General features: G+C 45.3%; 1 protein-coding gene across 2 annotated transcripts in view; it reads right to left on the bottom strand.

Moving 5' to 3' along the window:
- phf2.L (PHD finger protein 2 L homeolog) overlaps nucleotides 1-25723 on the bottom strand; it is a 93761-nt gene that overhangs the window by 52703 nt on the left and 15335 nt on the right. For both annotated transcript variants that reach the window (XM_041591004.1, XM_041591006.1), the window contains exon 2: nucleotides 2211-2296. In XM_041591004.1, coding sequence (XP_041446938.1) covers nucleotides 2211-2296 — 86 coding nt within the window. The remainder of the gene's footprint in view (nucleotides 1-2210; nucleotides 2297-25723) is intronic.

The raw sequence follows: 25723 nt of genomic DNA, 5'->3' as shown, positions 1-25723 counted from the left end.
GTGTATTGTGGCCACAGAGTAGGATAACATTCCTGGTGGATAAACCTCCCTTCATCAGTAAAGTGTATCCAATGGCAACAAGAATATAAAGGAGAACTAAGCTTCTCACTGTCAGGGCTTTTGTAGGGTTGGAGTAAGGACCAGCAGTACTACAGACTGGCAAAAAACTGTGACTCTCTGCTTCCAGCCTAATTTAGCCCCGCCCCATGTCTCTCTGCTGCCGGGGGGGGGCAGTGAATATGTATGTCCTGGGCCCCGCACCCTTATATACATCAGTGATATCCAGCTTGTTGTACTGCAATTCCCAGAATCCCACAAACACATCAGCCAGATATCGGCCAACTCAAGGTGCTTTAGCGAGGTCACTAATGTATGTACGACCAGCTTTAATCAAACTACTGATATTTGGGAAACGCAATTAAGAAATAAAAATGGAAAGTGAATGAATGAATGAAAATAAACTCCAACTGGTAATATAGTGAATAAAGTTTCCCCTATTGTAAAATATAAGGATATTAGAAGTCACTGAGGGGTTGTTCTGTGACCATATAAAGACACAAGGCTGCAGGCTGAGTTATACAGGGAACTCTGAGTATCACTCATGTATTATAAGGGATAATGTACCCCTACTGTAAATGATAAGGATATTAGAAGTCACTGAGGGGTTCTGTGACCATATAAAGGCACAAGACTGCAGGCTGAGTTATACAGGGAACTCTGAGTATCACTCATGTATTATAAGGGATAATGTACCCCTACTGTAAATGATAAGGATATTAGAAGTCACTGAGGGGTTGTTCTGTGACCATATAAAGGCACAAGGCTGCAGGCTGAGTTATACAGGGAACGCTGAGTATCACTCATGTATTATAAGGGATAATGTACCCCCTACTGTAAATGATAAGGATATTAGAAGTCACTGAGGGGTTCTGTGACCATATAAAGGCACAAGGCTGCAGGCTGAGTTATACAGGGAACTCTGAGTATCACTCATTTATTATAAGGGATAATGTACCCCCTACTGTAAATGATAAGGATATTAGAAGTCACTGAGAGGTTGTTCTGTGACCATATAAAGACACAAGGCTGCAGGCTGAGTTATACAGGGAACTCTGAGTATCACTCATGTATTATAAGGGATAATGTACCCCCTACTGTAAATGATAAGGATATTAGAAGTCACTGAGGGGGTCTGTGACCATATAAAGACACAAGGCTGCAGGCTGAGTTATACAGGGAACTCTGAGTATCACTCATGTATTATAAGGGATAATGTACCCCCTACTGTAAATGATAAGGATATTAGAAGTCACTGAGGGGTTGTTCTGTGACCATATAAAGGCACAAGGCTGCAGGCTGAGTTATACAGGGAACTCTGAGTATCACTCATGTATTATAAGGGATAATGTACCCCCTACTGTAAATGATAAGGATATTAGAAGTCACTGAGGGGTTGTTCTGTGACCATATAAAGGCACAAGGCTGCAGGCTGAGTTATACAGGCAATGTTATTCCGAGATGACTTCTAATATCCTCATATTTACCAACAAAGGGTCCTTTATTTATTATAAGACACAAGTTTTAGTGAGTCATGTGACAGAAATGACATCACTACTCACCGTTTCTATATAATTATCACTATGGACATTTTACTTCAGGACGATCATGAACTTTAATTAATCAGAGAAATACTTGTCACATAGACTATCCCTGTTGCCACTTGATACAGGTTATGTGATGAATTTTCTCCTGCTCTGAAACTCTGTGGCCCCAATAAACCAGTGAAAGACATTTGTTTGTGTGTGACGCCGGGTACAATCCAGCACAATCTCTGCACTCCCACAGTTCACTAGAAATACACACTCCCCTGACACAAACCTTAATGCTCAGATTTTGGAAAAACAATACAAAATGGAAAGCAATTGAAAAAAAGTCTTTATTTCTGGGAACAATCTGAAAACAACTGAACTGAAAGGGTTTGAAAGGTGAACAACCCCTTTAATTTCTCTGAATCAATTATCTCTGATTTGCTGCTCAGATCAGGCGGTGGCGCTGTTTCATTGCAGCTCTATGGGGAAAACTGATAGTGGTGAGAGGCGGAACAGCAACTAATCGTCTCTAAAGCTGTTTCTACAATAACTTTGAAGCACTTTACAGAAATGCCAGAGATTTTACATCAATGACTGGGGAAAGGGGGCGCAGGTACTTACAGGTGGATTTGCCGTGGGTTTTCTCACAGTTCGGACAGTGATAAATGTCAATATCGGGGGCTTCATCTTCCTCAACTCCCACACAGCTGGAATACAGAGAATAAAGTATTAGGCATTTGTCTAACAAGCAATGGGATCTCACAACTACACACAGAGATACTAGTGACAGCTACACAATACCCTGCCCTGAGAATTACACACAGTGTAGCAGTTATCACTAGTGTCGTAGCTGCTGCTCGTAGCAATATCATACATTCAGCAGAGACTTTACGCAATATCATACATACAGCAGAGACTTTAGACAATATCATACATTCAGCAGAGACTTTACGCAATATCATACATTCAGCAGAGACTTTAGACAATATCATACATTCAGCAGAGACTTTAGACAATATCATACATTCAGCAGAGACTTTACGCAATATCATACATACAGCAGAGACTTTAGGCAATATCATACATTCAGCAGAGACTTTAGGCAATATCATACATTCAGCAGAGGCTTTAGGCAATATCATACATTCAGCAGAGACTTTAGACAATATCATACATTCAGCAGAGACTTTAGACAATATCATACATTCAGCAGAGACTTTAGGCAATATCATACATTCAGCAGAGACTTTAGGCAATATCATACATTCAGCAGAGACTTTAGACAATATCATACATTCAGCAGAGACTTTAGACAATATCATACATTCAGCAGAGACTTTAGGCAATATCATACATTCAGCAGAGACTTTAGGCAATATCATACATTCAGCATAGGCTTTAGGCAATATCATACATTCAGCAGAGACTTTAGGCAATATCATACATTCAGCAGAGACTTTAGGCAATATCATACATTCAGCAGAGACTTTAGGCAATATCATACATTCTACCCTGCTGCGAGAGTCAATTAGTTCAAAGTAAGGTTTATCTGCAGGTTAGAGTTCATTGAAGAACGTATAATATCAATCCCAATTAAGGTATAGTCAGCTGGGCCAGACACAAAGCCTTAAAAGCCCTGTCGACTAAAAGCTAACCAGTTCAGATAATGTTAACGATAGTCACTGGCTAAAACATAGCTTTTAATAAATATATTAAAACCATAATACACACCACCAAAAAACTAAGTCAAAACAACAAAACTCCCTTGTAACAGTAAGGAAGTCCGGGAAAAGTGTCCCTAAAACCATATTAAAAACCAGGCTACAGGTAGAACGGTGTATAGCACTATTGCAACTGTCTTAGTTGACAGCGTGCTACTTGCAAGCAGTTAAAGTAATGGATGCCAGTCGCAATCCCAGAACCCTCCCTTCCAAAGGTCCCCCAGGCCAATTTTTCCTACCTAGCTACGTGGGGAGCAAGTGGGAGCTAATCGCCCACCGTCCACCTATGCCACAAGCCCGACGCGTTTCGCCGTTTGCGCGGCTTCCTCAGGGGCATAAGTGCCGGGTGTGTGCCAAAAATGCAGTTTAAATAGGCGATTCTAGCCGTCCGTCTGACAGGGCGCTCCCGAATGACGTCACTTCCGGTCGCGCCTGCCGAGAGTACTCTCAGGCGCTTCAAAGTGTCCAATGCGCATGCGCTGCCCATACTTGGCTCCTCAATATGTCCATTGCGCATGCGCTGCCCATACTTGGCTCTTCATATGTATTTTCAATTCCGGATGCGCCACTAATATGGTCCATCAGGCGCTTCACTCTGTTTTATGAGCATGCGCTGTTATGAAAAATAATGAATAATTAATCAGTGGATGGTGCGCATGCCATAAATTCAAGTTTGTCAAATTGTCTGAACTATTCCCATTGTCTTTAATGATCAGTATGATTTGCGCCTAGTATTCAAGCTCACATATCCGGCGCATATATACCCTATATCATCCTCATTGCTATAAAAAACACAATTCATTCGTGGTGGAATTGTTAGAATTCTTACTCAAACACAATTTTTTCACATTTAACGGTCGCTATTACCATCAAATACGCGGTACAGCGATGGGCAGTACCTGCGCCCCCACGTATGCCAATATCTATCTGGGGTGGTGGGAGCATAATTTTGTATTTAATGAAACTCTCGCAGAATTCACTGAAAACATCATACTATGGTTACGCTATATAGACGATATAGTGGTAATATGGTCGGGCTCCCCAGAGAAATTTCATAGGTTTGTTGAGGTATTAAACAGTAATAACATAAATTTAAGAATTACGGCTGAAATCAATAAAGACGTAATTAATTTTCTAGACATCAGAATCTATAGAGACACCAACAATAATGTCCAAACCTCGGTGTTCAGAAAGGAAACCGCAACTAATAATCTCCTACACGCTCAAAGCCAGCATCCCGCACGCCTCATTCGAGGCATCCCGACAGGACAGTATTTAAGGGTTAGAAGGCTATGTAGTACTTTGTCTGACTTTAAGGTTGAAGCTGACAAATTGTACCAAAGATTCAAACTAAGGGGTACAGTCATAACTCCCTCAAAAAAGCTTACAAAAGAGCGCTCACTTCAGATAGAAGTCATCTCCTGATTCCTAGAAAATTGACAGCGAATAATCAACCTTCCACCATCAGTGAGGTTCATTGGGAACTACAGTTCAGAACATAAGGAAATTCGTCAGATTTTATGCAAACATTGGCACATTCTAGAGCAGGACAAAGACATATCAGAAGTCATTGGGAGTAATCCTACAATTACTTTTAGGCGCAGTAAAAATCTACGTGACCAATTGGTACACAGCCATCTCAGCAGTGAGGCTAAACCAACATGGTTAGAAAATAAAACAAAAGGTTGCCACAAATGTGGTAGTTGTCAGGCCTGTCCCTTTATAGAAAAAGCGTTGACATGCCATGGAAGATCGGATATCCCTATCTACACTCTAAAATATTTCATGAATTGTAAAACATCAGGAGTGATATACTTGATGAATTGCAGATGTGGGAAACGCTATGTGGGCAAAACAAAACGGGAATTTAGGAGAAGGATCCTTGAGCATGTGGGAGATGTTAAGCACAGGAGAAATACATCGGTAGCGAGACACATTAATGAAATACACAATGGCAATACTGAGATGTTAAGATTCACAGCAGTTGATCACATTAAACCTACAATGCGGGTCGGCGACATTGACAGGAAACTACTACAGCGCGAAGCTCAATGGATTTATTGGTTGAACACCAGAGTACCGCATGGCCTCAATGAGGGCTTCACCTTCTCTCCATTTTTATAATTGTAAAAAATTTTTTTCTTTTCATACAAATTACACACTAAGAATTAAATGAGGAAACTATTTATATGTAATGTGTTTATAAAACAGTGTAGTTGTATAGCGATCTCTAGCTCGCCATTACCCAGAGTATCAGTGTCTCAAAATATGGGGCGTTCGCTCTTCCCTGCAGAGAATCAGACTATACCTTGAACTGGTTGCTAACGCTATACACCATAGCAACTGGTTACCAACGCTATACACCATAGCAATGAGGATGATATAGGGTATATATGCGCAGGATATGTGAGCTTGAATACTAGGCGCAAATCATACTGATCATTAAAGACAATGGGAATAGTTCAGACAATTTGACAAACTTGAATTTATGGCATGCGCACCATCCACTGATTAATTATTCATTATTTTTCATAACAGCGCATGCTCATAAAACAGAGTGAAGCGCCTGATGGACCATATTAGTGGCGCATCCGGAATTGAAAATACATATGAAGAGCCAAGTATGGGCAGCGCATGCGCAATGGACATATTGAGGAGCCAAGTATGGGCAGCGCATGCGCATTGGACACTTTGAAGCGCCTGAGAGTACTCTCGGCAGGCGCGACCGGAAGTGACGTCATTCGGGAGCGCCCTGTCAGACGGACGGCTAGAATCGCCTATTTAAACTGCATTTTTGGCACACACCCGGCACTTATGCCCCTGAGGAAGCCGCGCAAACGGCGAAACGCGTCGGGCTTGTGGCATAGGTGGACGGTGGGCGATTAGCTCCCACTTGCTCCCCACGTAGCTAGGTAGGAAAAATTGGCCTGGGGGACCTTTGGAAGGGAGGGTTCTGGGATTGCGACTGGCATCCATTACTTTAACTGCTTGCAAGTAGCACGCTGTCAACTAAGACAGTTGCAATAGTGCTATACACCGTTCTACCTGTAGCCTGGTTTTTAATATGGTTTTAGGGACACTTTTCCCGGACTTCCTTACTGTTACAAGGGAGTTTTGTTGTTTTGACTTAGTTTTTTGGTGGTGTGTATTATGGTTTTAATATATTTATTAAAAGCTATGTTTTAGCCAGTGACTATCGTTAACATTATCTGAACTGGTTAGCTTTTAGTCGACAGGGCTTTTAAGGCTTTGTGTCTGGCCCAGCTGACTATACCTTAATTGGGATTAATATCATACATTCAGCAGAGACCTGCACTTCCTCCTCCCCTTAATGAGAGGCGACATATGGTGCCAGGGGGTGCCCAACCTACGGATGAGAGACAGGGGAAGAGTCAAGGGGTCGGATGCCAATGTTCTATCACACAATAATTGTCTCCTTATAATTGGCTCTGGGACCTCACTGTGCCTTGACCCCAATAACCAGGGGCATTCCAATGCCAATCCCACGGCTCAGTCAATACCTCACATTCCCATCAGTCCCTGTCCCAGTGAGCTTACAATCTAAGGTCCCTATCACATTCCCATCAGTCCCTGACCCAGTGAGCTTACAATCTAAGGTCCCTATCACATTCCCATCAGTCCCTGACCTAGTGAGCTTACAATCTATGGTCCCTATCACATTCCCATCAGTCCCTGTCCCAGTGAGCTTACAATCTAAGGTCCCTATCACATTCCCATCAGTCCCTGACCCAGTGAGCTTACAATCTAAGGTCCCTATCACATTCCCATCAGTCCCTGACCTAGTGAGCTTACAATCTATGGTCCCTATCACATTCCCATCAGTCCCTGCCCCAGTGAGCTTACAATCTAAGGTCCCTATCACATTCCCATCAGTCCCTGTCCCAGTGAGCTTACAATCTAAGGTCCCTATCACATTCCCATCAGTCCCTGACCTAGTGAGCTTACAATCTATGGTCCCTATCACATTCCCATCAGTCCCTGACCTAGTGAGCTTACAATCTAAGGTCCCTATCACATTCCCATCAGTCCCTGACCCAGTGAGCTTACAATCTAAGGTCCCTATCACATTCCCATCAGTCCCTGCCCCAGTGAGCTTACAATCTATGGTCCCTATCACATTCCCATCAGTCCCTGCCCCAGTGAGCTTACAATCTAAGGTCCCTATCACATTCTCATCAGTCCCTGACCCATTGAGCTCACAATCTAAGGCCCCTATCACATTTAGGGTTGCCATCTGGCCGGTATTTTACCGGCCTGGCTGGTAAAAATGAGGGCTGATCCCAATGTTATTAATAGGGAAAAAAGTTAAATATATAGGAAGGTCGGTATTTTTTTCCAGAAAAGGTGGCAACCCTAATCACATTATTATCAGTCCGACCCAATGAGTTTACAATCTAAGGCCCCTATCACATTCCCATCAGTCCCTGACCCAGTGAGCTTCCAATCTAAGGGCCCTATCACATTCCCATCAGTCCCTGCCCCGGTGATCTTACAGTCTAAGATCCCTATCACATTCCCATCAGTCCCTGATACAGTGAGTTTACAATCTAAGATCCCTATCACATTCCCATCAGTCCCTGCCCCAGTGAGCTTACAATCTAATGTCCCTATCACATTCCCATCAGTCCCTGCCCCAGTGAGCTTACAATCTAAGGTCCCTATCACATTCCCATCCGTCCCTGCCCCAGTGAGCTTACAATCTAAAGGCCCTGTGAAACACACATACTAGGGACAATTTTATTAGGAGCCAGTGAACTTGTCCGTATTTATTTGGGGCGTGGGATGAAACTGAAGTACCCAGAGGAACCCCACACAGACACAGGGAGAACATACATATTCCCTGTAGATAGTGCCCAGGTGGGGATCAAGCTTGGGACCCCAATAGTGCGAGGGAAGTTGTAACCCCTGCAGCACCAGGCTTGGTTCTAGTTCTGCAGTTGTAGAGAACGTGGCTCAGGTTGATGATTGAAATAAAGAGCAATAATAGCGATTCAACAGGAAAGTGTCGGAGAACGGAGGATAAAGAGTGAGGGGGATCATGCCGAGCTGTCGGCACATGATGGGAGTGTTTGCTGGGAGTGTTTGGTCGGGAATCACAGTGTTTGGCTCTGACAGACTGTACCTGCAGCAAGAACATTCTCTGCACCCCAAACCCAGCTCGGGGGTTACACAAGTACAGGGAAATCAACATTCAGCTGCTCATTATAGAGACAATGGGACTTCCCTGCTGCTCCTGCCTCTGAACCCAGAATTCCAGGGGAAATATGCGCATGTTCTGCATTAACCCTTTATTCCCTGGGCCACATGAAACCTTCTAGGCCAGGGCATAGGGCCCACACACTTCCCTTGTCTCTCCAGTATCATTTCCCTATAAAACTCTCACCCACTGATCTGAGGGGTGTTGGTCAGAGTCAGATCTCAGATCTGCTACACACAATCAAATTGTACCACTGACCATCCAATGGAGCCTCACAACAATTTCCACTATAGAAATAACAATATATAATATACACACACACAGCAACTACATAGAAAAACATCACAATATCCTACAAAAGGTTAATTCGAAGAACTTCTGTTTTGGTGCCAAATAGTTTTTTTCGGTGCCAGACTGCGCAGGACCCAGTAAGGGAACAGCTGCCATAAAGTGTTAGCCTTTAGGGAAAATGCCAAGTGCAGCCGGATAGAGCAGGTCTGGGAGTCACATGACAGGAGGGAACCTGGAGGAATTGCTCCGTTACTGTTCCAAAGTCACAGGGGGGGTCACAGGGAAGCAGGAAATTTCCTCCTCTCTCAGGCCGTGTTCCTGCGGGGGCTCCGTCTGTTCATAATGATCCAAAGTGAACCTGTCATTGATGTTTATCCTCACGGACACAATATGTTCCTCCAACTGAGATTCAGAATAGGCCCTGGCATTTCAGCTACACACAGACCCAAACAGCCCCACCAGCCCAATAATTGTGGTGTGTCTATGGCATCTTACAGCAGCCCCCCAATAATTAGTCTCTATGACAATTTACATCCCCCCAATAATTAGTGTCTATGGAATCTTACAGATTTACTGATTTCCTGTCCTTGTAGAGGATGATGGGTAATTCCTACTGGTCATGTGACTCCAGGGCCCACCAGACATTGAGGGCCCAGTCTCACAACAATTAGATACAGACAGAGATAAATGTAATAGTTATTATAGGAATAAATAAGAAATAAATAAGAATTGTCCTTGGCTGGGAGTCCACTAAGTCTCAGTCCCACCAGGACATTGTCTGGTATAAATCTACAGTATATATAGATGTATAGTATATATCTGAACCCCGACCATAAAGCAAGTCAGGAAGTAGAAATAGCTGACCCTCCCCACCAATGAATCACTCATTCCCCTCTCTTGGTAGGGAATCCCATAACCTGACTGTCCTTACAGTAAAGAACCCCTTCCTATGCTGATGGTGAGATCTCCTTTCCTCCCCACCAATGAATCACTCATTCCCCTCTCTTGGTAGGGAATCCCATAACCTGACTGTCCTTACAGTAAAGAACCCCTTCCTATGCTGTTGTTGAGATCTCCTTTCCTCCCCACCAATGAATCACTCATTCCTCCTCTCTTGGTAGGGAATCCCATAACCTGACTGTCCTTACAGAAAAAGAACCCCTTCCTATGTTGATGGTGAGATCTCCTTTCCTCCCCACCAATGAATCACTCATTCCCCTCTCTTGGTAGGGAATCCCATAACCTGACTGTCCTTACAGTAAAGAACCCCTTCCTATGCTGATGGTGAGATCTCCTTTCCTCCCCACCAATGAATCACTCATTCCCCTCTCTTGGTAGGGAATCCCATAACCTGACTGTCCTTACAGTAAAGAACCCCTTCCTATGCTGTTGTTGAGATCTCCTTTCCTCCCCACCAATGAATCACTCATTCCTCCTCTCTTGGTAGGGAACCCCATAACCTGACTGTCCTTACAGAAAAAGAACCCCTTCCTATGTTGATGGTGAGATCTCCTTTCCTCCCCACCAATGAATCACTCATTCCCCTCTCTTGGTAGGGAATCCCATAACCTGACTGTCCTTACAGTAAAGAACCCCTTCCTATGCTGATGGTGAGATCTCCTTTCCTCCCCACCAATGAATCACTCATTCCCCCTCTCTTGGTAGGGAATCCCATAACCTGACTGTCCTTATAGAAAAAGAACCCCTTCGTATGCTGATGGTGAGATCTCCTTTCCTCCCCACCAATGAATCACTCATTCCCCTCTCTTGGTAGGGAATCCTATAACCTGACTGTCCTTACAGTAAAGAACCCCTTCCTATGCTGATGGTGAGATCTCCTTTCCTCCCCACCAATGAATCACTCATTCCCCTCTCTTGGTAGGGAATCCCATAACCTGACTGTCCTTACAGTAAAGAACCCCTTCCTATGCTGATGGTGAGATCTCCTTTCCTCCCCACCAATGAATCACTCATTCCCCCTCTCTTGGTAGGGAATCCCATAACCTGACTGTCCTTACAGTAAAGAACCCCTTCCTATGCTGATGGTGAGATCTCCTTTCCTCCCCACCAATGAATCACTCATTCCCCCTCTCTTGGTAGGGAATCCCATAACCTGACTGTCCCTTACAGTAAAGAACCCCTTCCTATGCTGATGGTGAGATCTCCTTTCCTCCCCACCAATGAATCACTCATTCCCCCTCTCTTGGTAGGGAATCCCATAACCTGACTGTCCTTACAGTAAAGAACCCCTTCCTATGCTGATGGTGAGATCTCCTTTCCTCCCCACCAATGAATCACTCATTCCCCTCTCTTGGTAGGGAATCCCATAACCTGACTGTCCTTACAGTAAAGAACCCCTTCCTATGCTGATGGTGAGATCTCCTTTCCTCCCCATCAATGAATCACTCATTCCCCCTCTCTTGGTAGGGAATCCCATAACCTGACTGTCCTTACAGTAAAGAACCCCTTCCTATGCTGATGGTGAGATCTCCTTTCCTCCCCACCAATGAATCACTCATTCCCCCTCTCTTGGTAGGGAATCCCATAACCTGACTGTCCTTACAGTAAAGAACCCCTTCCTATGCTGATGGTGAGATCTCCTTTCCTCCCCACCAATGAATCACTCATTCCCCTCTCTTGGTAGGGAATCCCATAACCTGACTGTCCTTACAGTAAAGAACCCCTTCCTATGCTGATGGTGAGATCTCCTTGCAAGACCCATAAACCCTCAACTCCCAACAACTCCCACATAACTGGCCCAGCGGAAAACTGTGTGAGACCAAGACCTGCTCCTCTTCTAAAATCATGTGCGCTGCCCCCTGACCTCACACTCGGCCCCAGAAATGTAACGTACACGCCAGTTTGAGGTCAAAGGGGGAGACAGAGACCCAATGACAGTTACACATAAGTATTAACTAACAAGGATTAAATGGATATTGGAAAGTTGCTTAGAATTAAGCAGTTTTTGGAGGAGTTACCCTTTTAGAATCACATTAAATAAAGGGGCAGAGCCACGTTTGTGTTTTCACTGATTATTTCTCTTTATGGGATGTAGAGTTACTCTCGTTAGTTATTCCTTTTAACCAAACACCTTATAAAATAGAATATTAAAAAATGTAATCAGCATTAGGCCACTAGGTGGCACACACACAAAAACCTAGCGGCAGAGAAAACTTTCTCAAAAATGGCATTGCTGCAAATAACATGGAAAGCAGTCAATCTGCATTCTGTCCTGTAATAAAGCAATGACTCTGGAGAAAATTGTCTTCATAGACTTCCAAAAGGGGCAATATACACCTGTCTTCCACATTTCTGTATATTCTTGTTCTATAAACACATAACGCATGGGTTTGCTTTGTCCCCTACAATTATTATTAAATCCATGTCTTACTTGCCCTACTGTCTCCATCTTGTCCTACTGTCTCCATCTTGCCCTACTGTCTCTATCTTGTCCTACTGTCTCTATCTTGTCCTACTGTCTCCATCTTGCTCTACGGTCTCCATCTTGTCCTACTGTCTCATCTTGTCCTGTTTCCACCTTGCCCTACTGTCTCCATCTTGTCCCACTGTCTCCTTCTTGTCCTACTGTCTCATCTTGTCCTGTTTCCATCTTGCCCTACTGTCTCCACCTTGTCCTACTGTCTCCATCTTGCTCTACTGTCTCCATCTCGTCCTACTGTTGCCATCTTGCCCTACTGTCTCCATCTTGCCCTACTGTCTCCATCTTGTCCTACTGTCTCCATCTTGTCCTACTGTCTCCATCTTGTCCTACTGTCTCCATCTTGCCCTACTGTCTCCATCTTGCCCTACTGTCTCCATCTTGTCCTACTGTCTCCATCTTGTCCTACTGTCTCCATCTTGTCCTACTGTCTCCATCTTGCCCTACTGTCTCCATCTTGCCCTACTGTCTCCATCCTGTCCTACTGTCTCCATCTTGTCCTACTGTCTCCATCTTGTCCTACTGTCTCTATCTTGTCCTACTGTCTCCATCTTGCTCTACTGTCTGCATCTTGCCCTACTGTCTCCATCTTGTCCTGTTTCCACCTTGCCCTGTTTCCACCTTGCCCTACTGTCTCCACCTTGTCCTACTGTCTCCATCTTGCTCTACTGTCTCCATCTCGTCCTACTGTCTCCATCTCGTCCTACTGTCTCCATCTTGTCTTACTGTCTCCATCTCGTCCTACTGTTGCCATCTTGCCCTACTGTCTCCATCTTGTTCTGTTTCCACCTTGCCCTACTGTCTCCACCTTGTCCTACTGTCTCCATCTTGCCCTACTGTCTCCATCTCGTCCTACTGTCTCCACCTTGCAGGGCAGACTGCTGAGCTGCAGGGAGACTGCTGGCCTGGGGGAGACTGTGAGCCTAGTGGCGACCAAGATGGCGGTGCGACAGTAGATTGCAGCGGCCTCTCCGTATCACAAGGTGCTTCAGTTTTTTGTGGTTTTTGTGCTTTTTTACTCTGTTTTTTGTGAAGCTATGGATGTTGGAACAACTAAGGTCCAGTTCTATAATCACCAGACATTCCTTCGGTACAGCAATCATGCATATCTTACGATAAAGGATGGCTTATTGCACACACTACAGGATCTCGGCATAATTCGGGAGCCGGATCTTCTGACCACGGTCTCGCCTGGGCCCAATGGCGGGAGGAGAAGCACTCGGAAACAGTGTACGAGGACGCGGAAGCACGGAAATCGAGCAGGAGTCCATGCTGGGCTAAGAACACCAGCCGACCCGCGCTCCCGTCCATACTACCATCTAATGTCTGCTCCATAGAAAATAAAATGGACTACATTTGACTCCAGCGAACTACCCAGCGTGAGTTCAGAAACTGCTGCATTTTAGTATTCACGGAGACATGGCTCAGTGAAAGATTCCCGGATGCCGCCATTCAGTTGGACGGGCTAGTCGTGGTTTGAGCTGACAGAGTCGCTGCTCTGAGCGGTAAGAATCGCAGGGGTGGTCTGTGTGTTTACATCAACACGAAATAGTGCAGGAACTCTGTGCTTGTGCCCAGTCACTGCTCACGCTGGTGGAGATTGTTGTTGTGAAGTGCAGACCCTTTTATTTACCCCGTGAGATTGCCTCCATTCATATTATTGGACTTTACATTCCTCCCAGAGTGAACACCAAAGATGTACTCTGGGAGCTGTAGAGTTCTATCACGGACATACAAAACACTCACCCAGATGGACTGAATATCATCTCTGGAGATTTTAACCATGTGATTCTCAGGTCAGTGCTCCCTAAATTCCATCAGCATGTGGGATTTGCTACGAGAGGGCCAAACACGCTGGATCAGGTTTACACAAACATTTCCAGTGCGTACCGAGCAGAGCCCCGCCCACACTTCGGATACTCCGACCACATCTCTGTTATGTTAATTCCAGTATACAGACCACTCGTCAGGCACTCTAAACCGGTTCTGAAGCAGGTAAAAACACGGCCAGCAGGAGCCATGACTGCTCTTCAGGTTCTGTTTTGAGTGCACTGACTGGAACATGTTTAGGGAGGCTGCAACCTACAGCCACTACATCAACTTGGATGAGTATATGTCATCTGTAATCAGCTACATCACAAAGTGCATTGATGATGTCACTGTCTCCAAGTGCATCACTACACGCCTCAACCAGAAGCCGTGGTTCACTGGAGAGGTACGTGTGTTACTGAGGGCCCGAGACTCTGCTTTCCGGGAAGGTGACAAAGTCGCCCTGAGAACAGCGAGAGCCAAACTTTCCCGTACCATCAGAGTAGCTAAGTGCGCATACTCTCAGAAGATACACCGCTTCTTCCAGGAGAATGGCGACACACGGGCATGTGGCAGGGCATCCAGACTATCACAAACTACAGGTCAACACCATCTGCCTGTGACAGTGACGGCGCCGTTGCAGATGCGCTGAATGACTTCAATGCACAGTTTGAAGCCCAGAACAACACAGGAATGAGGAAGACCATCACTCTGCCTAGTGACCAGGCACTGCGTCTGACGGTGGCTGACGTGAGGATGACTCTGGAAAGAGTAAACCTACGGAAAGCTGCAGGACCAGACAATATCCCTGGTAGAGTGCTAAGAGAATGTCATGTCAGCTGGAAGATGTTTTTACGGACATCTTTAACATCTCCCTGATCACCTTCCACTGTCCCAAAGTGCTTCAACACCACCACCATTGTCCCCGTGCCAAAGAAGTCATCAGTGTCCTGCTTCAATGACTACCGTCCTGTGGCACTCACCCCCATCATCATGAAGTGTTTTGAGAAGCTTGTCAAGAAACACATCAAAACCTGCTGCCACCAGCACTGGACCCCCTACAGTTTCATTACCGTTAAAATCGCTCAACAGACGATGCAATAGCCACCACCCTCCATTGGGCCCTCTCTCATCTGGACAAAAAAGACACCTACGTGCAAATGCTGTTCATAGACTTCAGTTCAGCATTCAACACTATCATTCCTCAGCATCTGATAGAATAGCTGAGCCTGCTTGGACTGAACACCTCCCTCTGCAGTTGGGTTCTGGCCTTCCTGACCAACCTCAGTCAGTCAGGATTGGAAACATCATCTCCAGAACCACCACACTGAGCACTGGTGCCCCTCAAGGCTGTGTGCTTAGTCCTCTACTGTTCACTCTAGTGACACATGACTGTGCAGCCACGCACCGCACAAATCACATCATAAAGTTCGCTGATGACACGATTGTGGTGGGTCTCATCAGCAATGTAGACAAAACAAAGGAGATGGTTGTTGACTTTAGGAAGACTAGGAGTGACCACCTGCCACTGTACATCGACGGCTCTAATGTGGAGATCGTCAGAAGCACCAAATTCCTTGGTCTCCACCTGGTCGGAGAACCTCACCTGGTCCCACAACACCAGCTACTTAGCCAAGAAAGCCCAACAGCGCCTCTACTCCCATCTCCCACCATCCATACTCAAAACCTTCTACAGAGGGACTATCGAGAGCATCCTGAGCAGCTGTATCACTGTCTGGGAACTGCAATGTCATGGAGCACAAGACCCTACAGAGGATAGTGAAGACAGCAGAGAAGATCATAGGTGTCTCTCTTCCTTCCATCACAGACATTTACACCACTCGCTGCATCCGTAAAGCCACCAGCATTGTGTCTGATCCAACACACCCCTCACACTCACTGTTCACACTCCTGCCATCTGGAAAAAGGTACCGGAGCATTAGGGCCCTCACTACCAGACTGTGTAACAGTTTCTTTCCCCAAGACATAAGGCTCCTGAATACTCAGGGACCGGACAGATCTCTCTCACACTCACACTCCATCTGACCTTACTATATACCACAACGTTACACACCACTGTACTCCATTGTATAAATAAATAGCCATTGGATACAATTGTTCTCTATGAGCACATCTGCACTTTATCCTGTTCTTTATCATGTTCTTTCTACTGTCATATCACAATGATACACCATCATGTCTGACGTTTAGCATTATTTACTGTACATATTACATCTGCTGAGTGTGTCCTGTCCTGTCCTGTCCTGTCCTGTCTTGCACCAGTTGCACATTTTTGCACTTGCACTTTTTGTCTGTTGTCCGGTACATCTATGTTGTGTGTAGCACCAGGGTCCTAGAGGAACGTTGTTTCCTTTCACTGTGTATTGTACAAACGTATATGGATGAAATGACTGTAAACTCACTCTTGACTCGACTCTTGTCCTACTGTCTCCAAGGTGCCCTACTTTATCCACCTTACCCTACTGTCTCTATCTTGTCCTACTGTCTCTATCTTGTCCTACTGTCTCTATCTTGTCCTACTGTCTCCATCTTGTCCTACTGTCTCTATCTTGTCCTACTGTCTCCATCTTGTCCTACTGTCTCCATCTTGTCCTACTGTCTCCATCTTGTCCTACTGTCTCCATCTTGTCCTACTGTCTCCATCTTGTCCTACTGTCTCTATCTTGTCCTACTGTCTCCATCTTGTCCTACTGTCTCCATCTTGTCCTACTGTCTCCATCTTGTCCTACTGTCTCCATCTTGCCCTACTGTCTCTATCTTGTCCTACTGTCTCCATCTTGTCCTACTGTCTCCATCTTGCCCCACTGCTTCAATCTTACTCAGTAGTGCTCCACTTGTACTAATAGGGAAGCTGAAAAATGTAATTGTTCTCCAATTAATAATCATTTTTGTTTGGTTTGTTGGATTTCATGGCAGGGTGATTTTGGGAGGGCCGAGGGGAACATTTAGGCTGTAAGATTCTCATCAGCTTCCAAATAAACAACATCTGTTTGTGATGAGAGTCTGCAGCTCAGTCCAACTGCAGCGGATCTGGCTCTGCCCAACTACTCAGTGTGGCTTGTTACTGAGTCTGGCCAACATAAACAAACAGGGAAAAATTATATTTTCCAGTTGCTACACAACAAACAGCCTCAGCCACCAACTCTGCCCCCAATATCCCAGTGCCACCCACCCTGCCCCCAATATCCCAGTGCCACCCCACCCTGTCCCCAATATCCCAGTGCCACCCACCCTGCCCCCAATATCCCCAGTGCCACCAACTCTGCCCCCAATATCCCAGTGCCACCCACCCTGCCCCCAATATCCCAGTGCACCCACCCTGTCCCCAATATCCCAGTGCCACCCACCCTGCCCCCAATATCCCAGTGCCACCAACTCTGCCCCCAATATCCCAGTGCCACCCACCCTGCCGCCCAATATCCCAGTGCCACCCACCCTGCCCCCAATATCCCAGTGCCTCTCACTCTGCCCCCAATATCCCAGTGCCTCTCACTCTGCCCCCAATATCCCAGTGCCTCTCACTCTGCCCCCAATATCCCAGTGCCACCCACCCTGCCCCCAATATCCCAGTGCCACGCACTTTACATATAGTTAAATTGACCAATTGCATGAGTATAAATGGAGAGCTGTGAGTGAGGTGCGAGTCGTTAGTCGTCTGTGGGTGAAACACGGAGTGCGGTGCCAGCGCTGAGCTGTAATTTCATATAAATGTTTTGCTGAAAAGCTGATTTTCCTCCTGATCTTTATTTAAACAGATGGAAAATACATTGTACGTAAATATCAGATTATTTGCCTCAGCCAAACTGTCACATCCCAGCGTTGCTAAACTACACAAATTGTCATCAACAGGAATTTCATACAATTGAGTTTAAAATAATATTCCTCCCTTGAGCCTCCTGAATACAAAATATCTCTAAGTTTTCTGTTTATTGTGTCTGATACAAACAGGGGGCACGACTGTACAGCACCCACCCAATTCCTTCTCATATGAGTCCCACCTATAGCCCCCCACCCATAATTGTGCCCCGTGCATGTGGCTCTTCTGCGACCCCCTAGTTGCAGGGAATGTGCATTAGTTGTGCCTGGTCTGACAGACTCCATGCAATTCAATCTGTTCCCAACCTGTCACTTAACTCAATGTTTTCTTTTCTACATCAACAACTGACTTTTACTCCTAATTGGAGATTCACTGCTGGACCCCCACAGCCCCGGATTCATTCAGTCTGAGGGGGAAGATCTTTTATACATTGAAAACATTGTCATCTCTAGGGGCCCGAGTTATTTCTACTGAAAATGTACAATGTTACCCACTGGCACAATAACTGCAACACTGAGTAATTTACATATAGTACATGCAACTAAGTAACATCATAATCATATTTGTATATGGGAAACTGGAAGAATTTGCATCTCTTCCTCTAAAAATACATCATCAATTCATCAACCCCTTTCTGTATGTCAAATGTTAATTTTAAGAGATTGCACCCCCTTCTATAAATGATAAGGATATTAGAAGTCACTGAGGGGTTGTTCTGTGACCATATAAAGGCACAAGGCTGCAGGCTGAGTTATACAGGGAACTCTGAGTATCACTCATGTATTATAAGGGATAATGTACCCCCTACTGTAAATGATAAGGATATTAGAAGTCACTGAGGGGTTGTTCTGTGACCATATAAAGGCACAAGGCTGCAGGCTGAGTTATACAGGGAACTCTGAGTATCACTCATGTATTATAAGGGATAATGTACCTCCTACTGTAAATGATAAGGATATTAGAAGTCACTGAGGGGTTGTTCTGTGACCATATAAAGGCACAAGGCTGCAGGCTGAGTTATACAGGGAACTCTGAGTATCACTCATGTATTATAAGGGATAATGTACCCCCTACTGTAAATGATAAGGATATTAGAAGTCACTGAGGGGTTGTTCTGTGACCATATAAAGGCACAAGGCTGCAGGCTGAGTTATACAGGGAACTCTGAGTATCACTCATGTATTATAAGGGATAATGTACCCCCTACTGTAAATGATAAGGATATTAGAAGTCACTGAGGGGTTGTTCTGTGACCATATAAAGGCACAAGGCTGCAGGCTGAGTTATACAGGGAACTCTGAGTATCACTCATGTATTATAAGGGATAATGTACCCCCTACTGTAAATGATAAGGATATTAGAAGTCACTGAGGGGTTGTTCTGTGACCATATAAAGGCACAAGGCTGCAGGCTGAGTTATACAGGGAACTCTGAGTATCACTCATGTATTATAAGGGATAATGTACCCCCTACTGTAAATGATAAGGATATTAGAAGTCACTGAGGGGTTGTTCTGTGACCATATAAAGGCACAAGGCTGCAGGCTGAGTTATACAGGGAACTCTGAGTATCACTCATGTATTATAAGGGATAATGTACCCCCTACTGTAAATGATAAGGATATTAGAAGTCACTGAGGGGTTGTTCTGTGACCATATAAAGGCACAAGGCTGCAGGCTGAGTTATACAGGGAACTCTGAGTATCACTCATGTATTATAAGGGATAATGTACCCCCTACTGTAAATGATAAGGATATTAGAAGTCACTGAGGGGTTGTTCTGTGACCATATAAAGACACAAGGCTGCAGGCTGAGTTATACAAGTTATAGAACATTATCAGGCAGTGGAATGTAATGGATGGTGATGCCCATAGAAAAGACAGTAAGTACCAATTGATCTGAATGTTGATGAATGAGGCTCAATTAGAATGTGATTAAATGTGTGGGTTGTTGCAGAGAATGAAGCAGTTAATAAGGAGCAGGGAGTGAATAAACAACTTCACGTGAAGGTTACGCGGCACAAAGCGAGTGATGGAGAATTTCAGACACGACAGAAACTGTGATTTTTAAATTGTGGAAAGACCAGGGTTTTGCTCAGTGTAGTGTGTGAGATACAAACAGTTGAACAGTTTGTGTATATTACTGTATATATTATCAGCAAATGAAAATCACCTCTTGTTAATACTCTAATTATTCACTACTAATTTCCACTGAAGAAACAGTAAATACAGTGAGTTTCAGAGAAGCCAACAGGCGTTATTGCTTTACCTAATACTGGTTTTTCTATAGACGGATATATTAACTCCCTGCCCTGTCCTGCGCCACGACTCCCTGCTCTGTCCTGCGCCACGACTCCCTGCTCTGTCCTGCGCCACGACTCCCCGCTCTGTCCTGCGCCACGACTCCCCGCTCTCTCCTGCGCCACGACTCCCCGCTCTCTCCTGCGCCACGACTCCCCGCTCTCTCCTGCGCCACGACTCCCCGCTCTCTCCTGCGCCACGACTCCCTGCTCTCTCCTGCGCCACGACTCCCTGCTCTCTCCTGCGCCACGACTCCCTGCTCTGTCCTGCGCCACGACTCCCTGCTCTGTCCTGCGCCACGACTCCCTGCTCTCTCCTGCGCCACGACTCCCTGCTCTCTCCTGCGCCACGACTCCCTGCCTCTCTCCTGCGCCACGACTCCCTGCTCTCTCCTGCGCCACGACTCCTGCTCTGTCCTGCGCCACGACTCCGCTGCTCTGTCCTGCGCCACGACTCCCTGCTCTCTCCTGCGCCACGACTCCCTGCTCTGTCCTGCGCCACGACTCCCTGCCCTCTGCTCTGCGCCCACGACTCCTGCTCTGTCCTGCGCCACGACTCCCTGCTCTGTCCTGCGCCACGACTCCCTGCTCTGTCCTGCGCCACGACTCCCTGCTCTCTCCTGCGCCACGACTCCCTGCTCTCTCCTGCGCCACGACTCCCTGCTCTCTCCTGCGCCACGACCCTGCTCTCCCTGCGGCCACGACTCCCCTGCTCTCTCCTGCGCCACGACTCCCTGCTCTCTCCTGCGCCACGACTCCCTGCTCTCTCCTGCGCCACGACTCCCTGCTCTCTCCTGCGCCACGACTCCCTGCTCTCTCCTGCGCCACGACTCCCTGCTCTCTCCTGCGCCACGACTCCCTGCTCTCTCCTGCGCCACGACTCCCTGCTCTCTCCTGCGCCACGACTCCCTGCTCTCTCCTGCGCCACGACTCCCTGCTCTCTCCTGCCGCCACGACTCCCTGCTCTCTCCTCTGCGCCACGACTCCCTGCTCTCTCCTGCGCCACGACTCCCTGCTCTGTCCTGCGCCACGACTCCCTGCTCTGTCCTGCGCCACGACTCCCTGCTCTGTCCTGCGCCACGACTCCCTGCTCTCTCCTGCGCCACGACTCCCTGCTCTCTCCTGCGCCACGACTCCCTGCTCTCTCCTGCGCCACGACTCCCTGCTCTCTCCTGCGCCACGACTCCCTGCTCTCCTGCGCCACGACTCCCTGCTCTGTCCTGCGCCACGACTCCCTGCTCTGTCCTGCGCCACGACTCCCTGCTCTCCTGCACCACGACTCCCTGCTCTGTCCTGCGCCACAACTCCCTGCTCTGTCCTGTGCCGCGACTCCCTGCTCTGTCCTGCGCTACAACTCCCGGGACCTTTATGGGCACACAGTCACAAGACTAATTGTATCTACAAAGAAATGAGTGGAGAACGAGCAGAATGTGAAGCAAGAGAGCGTCAGCAGCAGAACACAGGCGAGAGACAAGCGCGGGCACCAGAGGTGACAATGGGTCAGACTCAGGCAGGTCGGTATCGGTTCTGCTGAACAGGAGGAGAGAACGGGTCGCAGGATTTCTCTGCCTCCCCTCGTCTCACACATTATAAATGTCTGCAGTGAGAATGCAGCACTGTCTCCCCGTGTGGGACTGATGAATGAGCCGCTCCAGTGAGCTTTTCTCTATGTCTCACCTTCTGCTTAGTCACAGTAATAATAAAACAGTCACTTGTACTTGATCCCAACTAAGATATAATTAATCCTTATTGGAGGCAAAACCAGCCTATTGGCTTTATTTCATGTTTATATGATTTTCTAGTAGACTTAAGGTGTGAAGATCCAAATTATAGAAAGATCTGTTATCCAGAAAACCCCAGGACCCGAGTATTCTGGATAACAGGTCCCATACCTGTACTTGATCCCAACTAAGATATAATTAATCCTTATTGGAGGCAAAACCAGCCTATTGGGTTTATTTCATGTTTATATGATTTTCTAGTAGACTGAAGGTATGAAGGATCTGAAATTACTGAAAGATCCGTTATCTGGAAAACCTCAGATGCCAAGCATTCTGGATAACAGGTCCCATAGCTGTGTATATATATATATATATATATATATATATATATATATATATATATATATATATACTGTATAGGACAGGCAGTCTTGCGGCATTATTGTAACTGTCGCCCTATTGTAACTGTCATTTGCATGACACTTTGGTAAAAAACATACCGATCTTCCGCACCCTCAGGTAACATTAGAATCTTTAAGACTATTCGCCACCTAAAACCTGCCGAATTTCTGTTTTAAGTCGATGGGAGACGTTCAAGGATCGATTTTGAGTTCTTTTCAGCCTTCCTGACATTTGAGGTCTTTTTGGCAAAAAAATTCGAATTGAATTTGAATCAAATTTTCGGGTCGAGTTTAAAAACGACGATTTTTTTTAATAAATTTCGATTGGTTGAATTTCAAATTTGTGGCAGTTTAGGGGAGTTTTTAAAAACTCCCATGAATTCGAAATGCAACCTTTGATAAATGTGCCTAAAAGTGTATGGAACATAGTGGTAGCACAGCTGCTGGTGAACTACAACTCTCTGTACACGCGGAGAACCTCCAATGCAACCAAAAAGGAGTCCAGGGTTTAAATGAACACCCAGATAACACTGCAAGGACAATGGAATGGATAAAGCAAAATGGTGGGTGGGCAGGTAAGGGGTAAGCTCTGTGCACTGCTGGTTCCCACTGAGGCACATTGTAGGCCACAGACAGACAATAAATAGAGAGAACCCCAGGAGAGGCTGCATCTCACTGCTCAGGATTCCGCATGCACAGAAGGGAGCGGCTGGAATTAGACTGCAGCAATCTGCCAGTCTCTCTCGGCTGCGAGACACCTGTCCATCAATCCTGCCGGGTCTCACTCTCTCACAACCAATGCGATAACCTTCACTATAAGACCCCAGAATTCACTTCTAAAGACCATCGAGTCGCCCGTACACTGGCCAAAAACGGACATGACTCTGACCCGTAATTTACTTATTCAGATTTGAGAAAAATAAAAACCGTCATGGGCATTTCAACAAAAACTTGTGCTGCCCTCCAGCACTTTAAAGTCACGTCACGTTAAAGGGGAATTTCACCTCCTAACACTTGTTTCAGTTCAGTTGGTTTCAGACAGTTCCCCAGAAATAATGATTTTTTTCCAATTCATTTCTGTTTGTTTTTTAATATTGAAGTGAAAAGGTTTTTTTTCAACCTTCTAACGCAGCTCTGGAAGGGGGTGGGGTCGTTGACCCTGTAACTACATTGTAAATGTACGAGTTGGTATCAGTTACACCATAACTTGCCTGTGCCACTGCTTCTGTCCCATTTAGAAGCCGATACTTTGCTGCAACATTTATTCAACAACTCAAGTGTTTCTCAAGAGAAAGAGCCACACTGCTCGAAACATGTTGTGTTGAATAAATCTTGCAGCAAAGTATCTGCCATTTTTGAGCCTGATTTGTCCACAATTTGTTAAGGATTTTGCACCTGTAACTGATCCATGAGTTGATCCATTTCTTGTGTTTGTCCCTGCTGAGCAGAATCCCTGAGTGTCATTAAAGGCAACTGTTGGACTTGATACAATAGTTACACTTATATTCCCCATAGATCCTACTGAGAAATGGATCAACTAAATGTTGTAACCCAATTACTGAGCTGTCACTCAAACATCCGAGACAGGAACATTCAACTTTACACTTAGATTTTGGGAAAACATGAAAAAATAAATAATGGAAAGTAACTGAACAAAGTCTTTATTTCTGGTGCCGGCGGAGTGGCACTTGCATCGCTTCGTTTTCTGAAGTCGCCTGAAGTTTCCTCGTGAGGCAACTTCGGAAAAGGAAAAACTCCCAAGTGGCGGCAATTTAGATTCTAGCCGGTGGGGAGGCAATTCGCCCGAAGAAAAGGAGATTTGTAGCCGGGTGACTAAATCTCCCCGTCTGTCTCTGCCCTTAAGGGTGTGGATTCTGTTACAAAAACTGAAGCGGAATTTGGCAGATCCTAAAAAATGGAGAAATCCATAAAGCACATGAGGTTTGAGCTCATTCATTTGGGAAACCTTCTGTAGTATTAGGGCGTTTTTACCTGCGCTCCCCTGTTACCAGCACCTCTGTTACACTCCTGCACCCAACATCACTCTCTTACTAATCATATTCCTCACACTATTTATTTGCTCATTAATTCCTTGTTTCAGTCTAACGCACATCATCCCAACGACAATCACAGGGACTGTGTCTTTTTTCAATCTAACTTACTATGTTACTATTTATATATTATATTTACAGTATATAATTGGCTCCAGTTCCCTGATTTCTGTTAAATCATAGGTTGGACCAACCTGTAGCCAACCACAACTCTGGAATAATTAGCCAATCACAACTCTGCAATAATTAGCCAATCACAACTCTGCAATAAGTAGCCAATCACAACTCTGCAATAATTAGCCAATCACAACTCTGCAATAATTAGCCAATCACAACTCTGCAACATTTAGCCAATCACAACTCTGCAATAATTAGCCAAACACAACTCTGGAATATTTAGCCAAACACAACTCTGGAATAATTATCCAATCACAACTCTGGAATATTTAGCCAAACACAACTCTGGAATAATTATCCAATCACAACTCTGGAATATTTAGCCAATCACAACTCTGCAATAATTAGCCAAACACAACTCTGGAATATTTAGCCAAACACAACTCTGGAATAATTATCCAATCACAACTCTGGAATATTTAGCCAAACACAACTCTGGAATAATTATCCAATCACAACTCTGCAACATTTAGCCAATCAAAACTCTGCAATAATTAGCCAAACACAACTCTGGAATATTTAGCCAAACACAACTCTGGAATAATTATCCAATCACAACTCTGGAATATTTAGCCAAACACAACTCTGGAATAATTATCCAATCACAACTCTGGAATATTTAGCCAAACACAACTCTGGAATAATTAGCCAAACACAACTCTGGAATAATTAGCAAAACACAACTCTGGAATAATTAGCCAATCACAACTCTGCAATAATTAGCCAATCACAACTCTGCAATAAGTAGCCAATCACAACTCTGCAATAATTAGCCAATCACAACTCTGCAATAATTAGCCAATCACAACTCTGCAACATTTAGCCAATCACAACTCTGCAATAATTAGCCAAACACAACTCTGGAATATTTAGCCAAACACAACTCTGGAATAATTAGCCAAACACAACTCTGGAATATTTAGCCAAACACAACTCTGGAATAATTATCCAATCACAACTCTGGAATATTTAGCCAATCACAACTCTGCAATAATTAGCCAAACACAACTCTGGAATAATTAGCCAATCACAACTCTGGAATATTTAGCCAATCACAACTCTGCAATAATTAGCCAATCACAACTCTGGAATAATTAGCCAATCACAACTCTGAAATATTTAGCCAAACACAACTCTGCAATAATTAGCCAAACACAACTCTGGAATAA

Source organism: Xenopus laevis, chromosome 4L (genome assembly GCF_017654675.1).
Source record: "Xenopus laevis strain J_2021 chromosome 4L, Xenopus_laevis_v10.1, whole genome shotgun sequence".
NCBI lineage: Eukaryota > Metazoa > Chordata > Amphibia > Anura > Pipidae > Xenopus > Xenopus laevis.
This window is presented reverse-complemented; position numbering and strand designations above follow the sequence as displayed.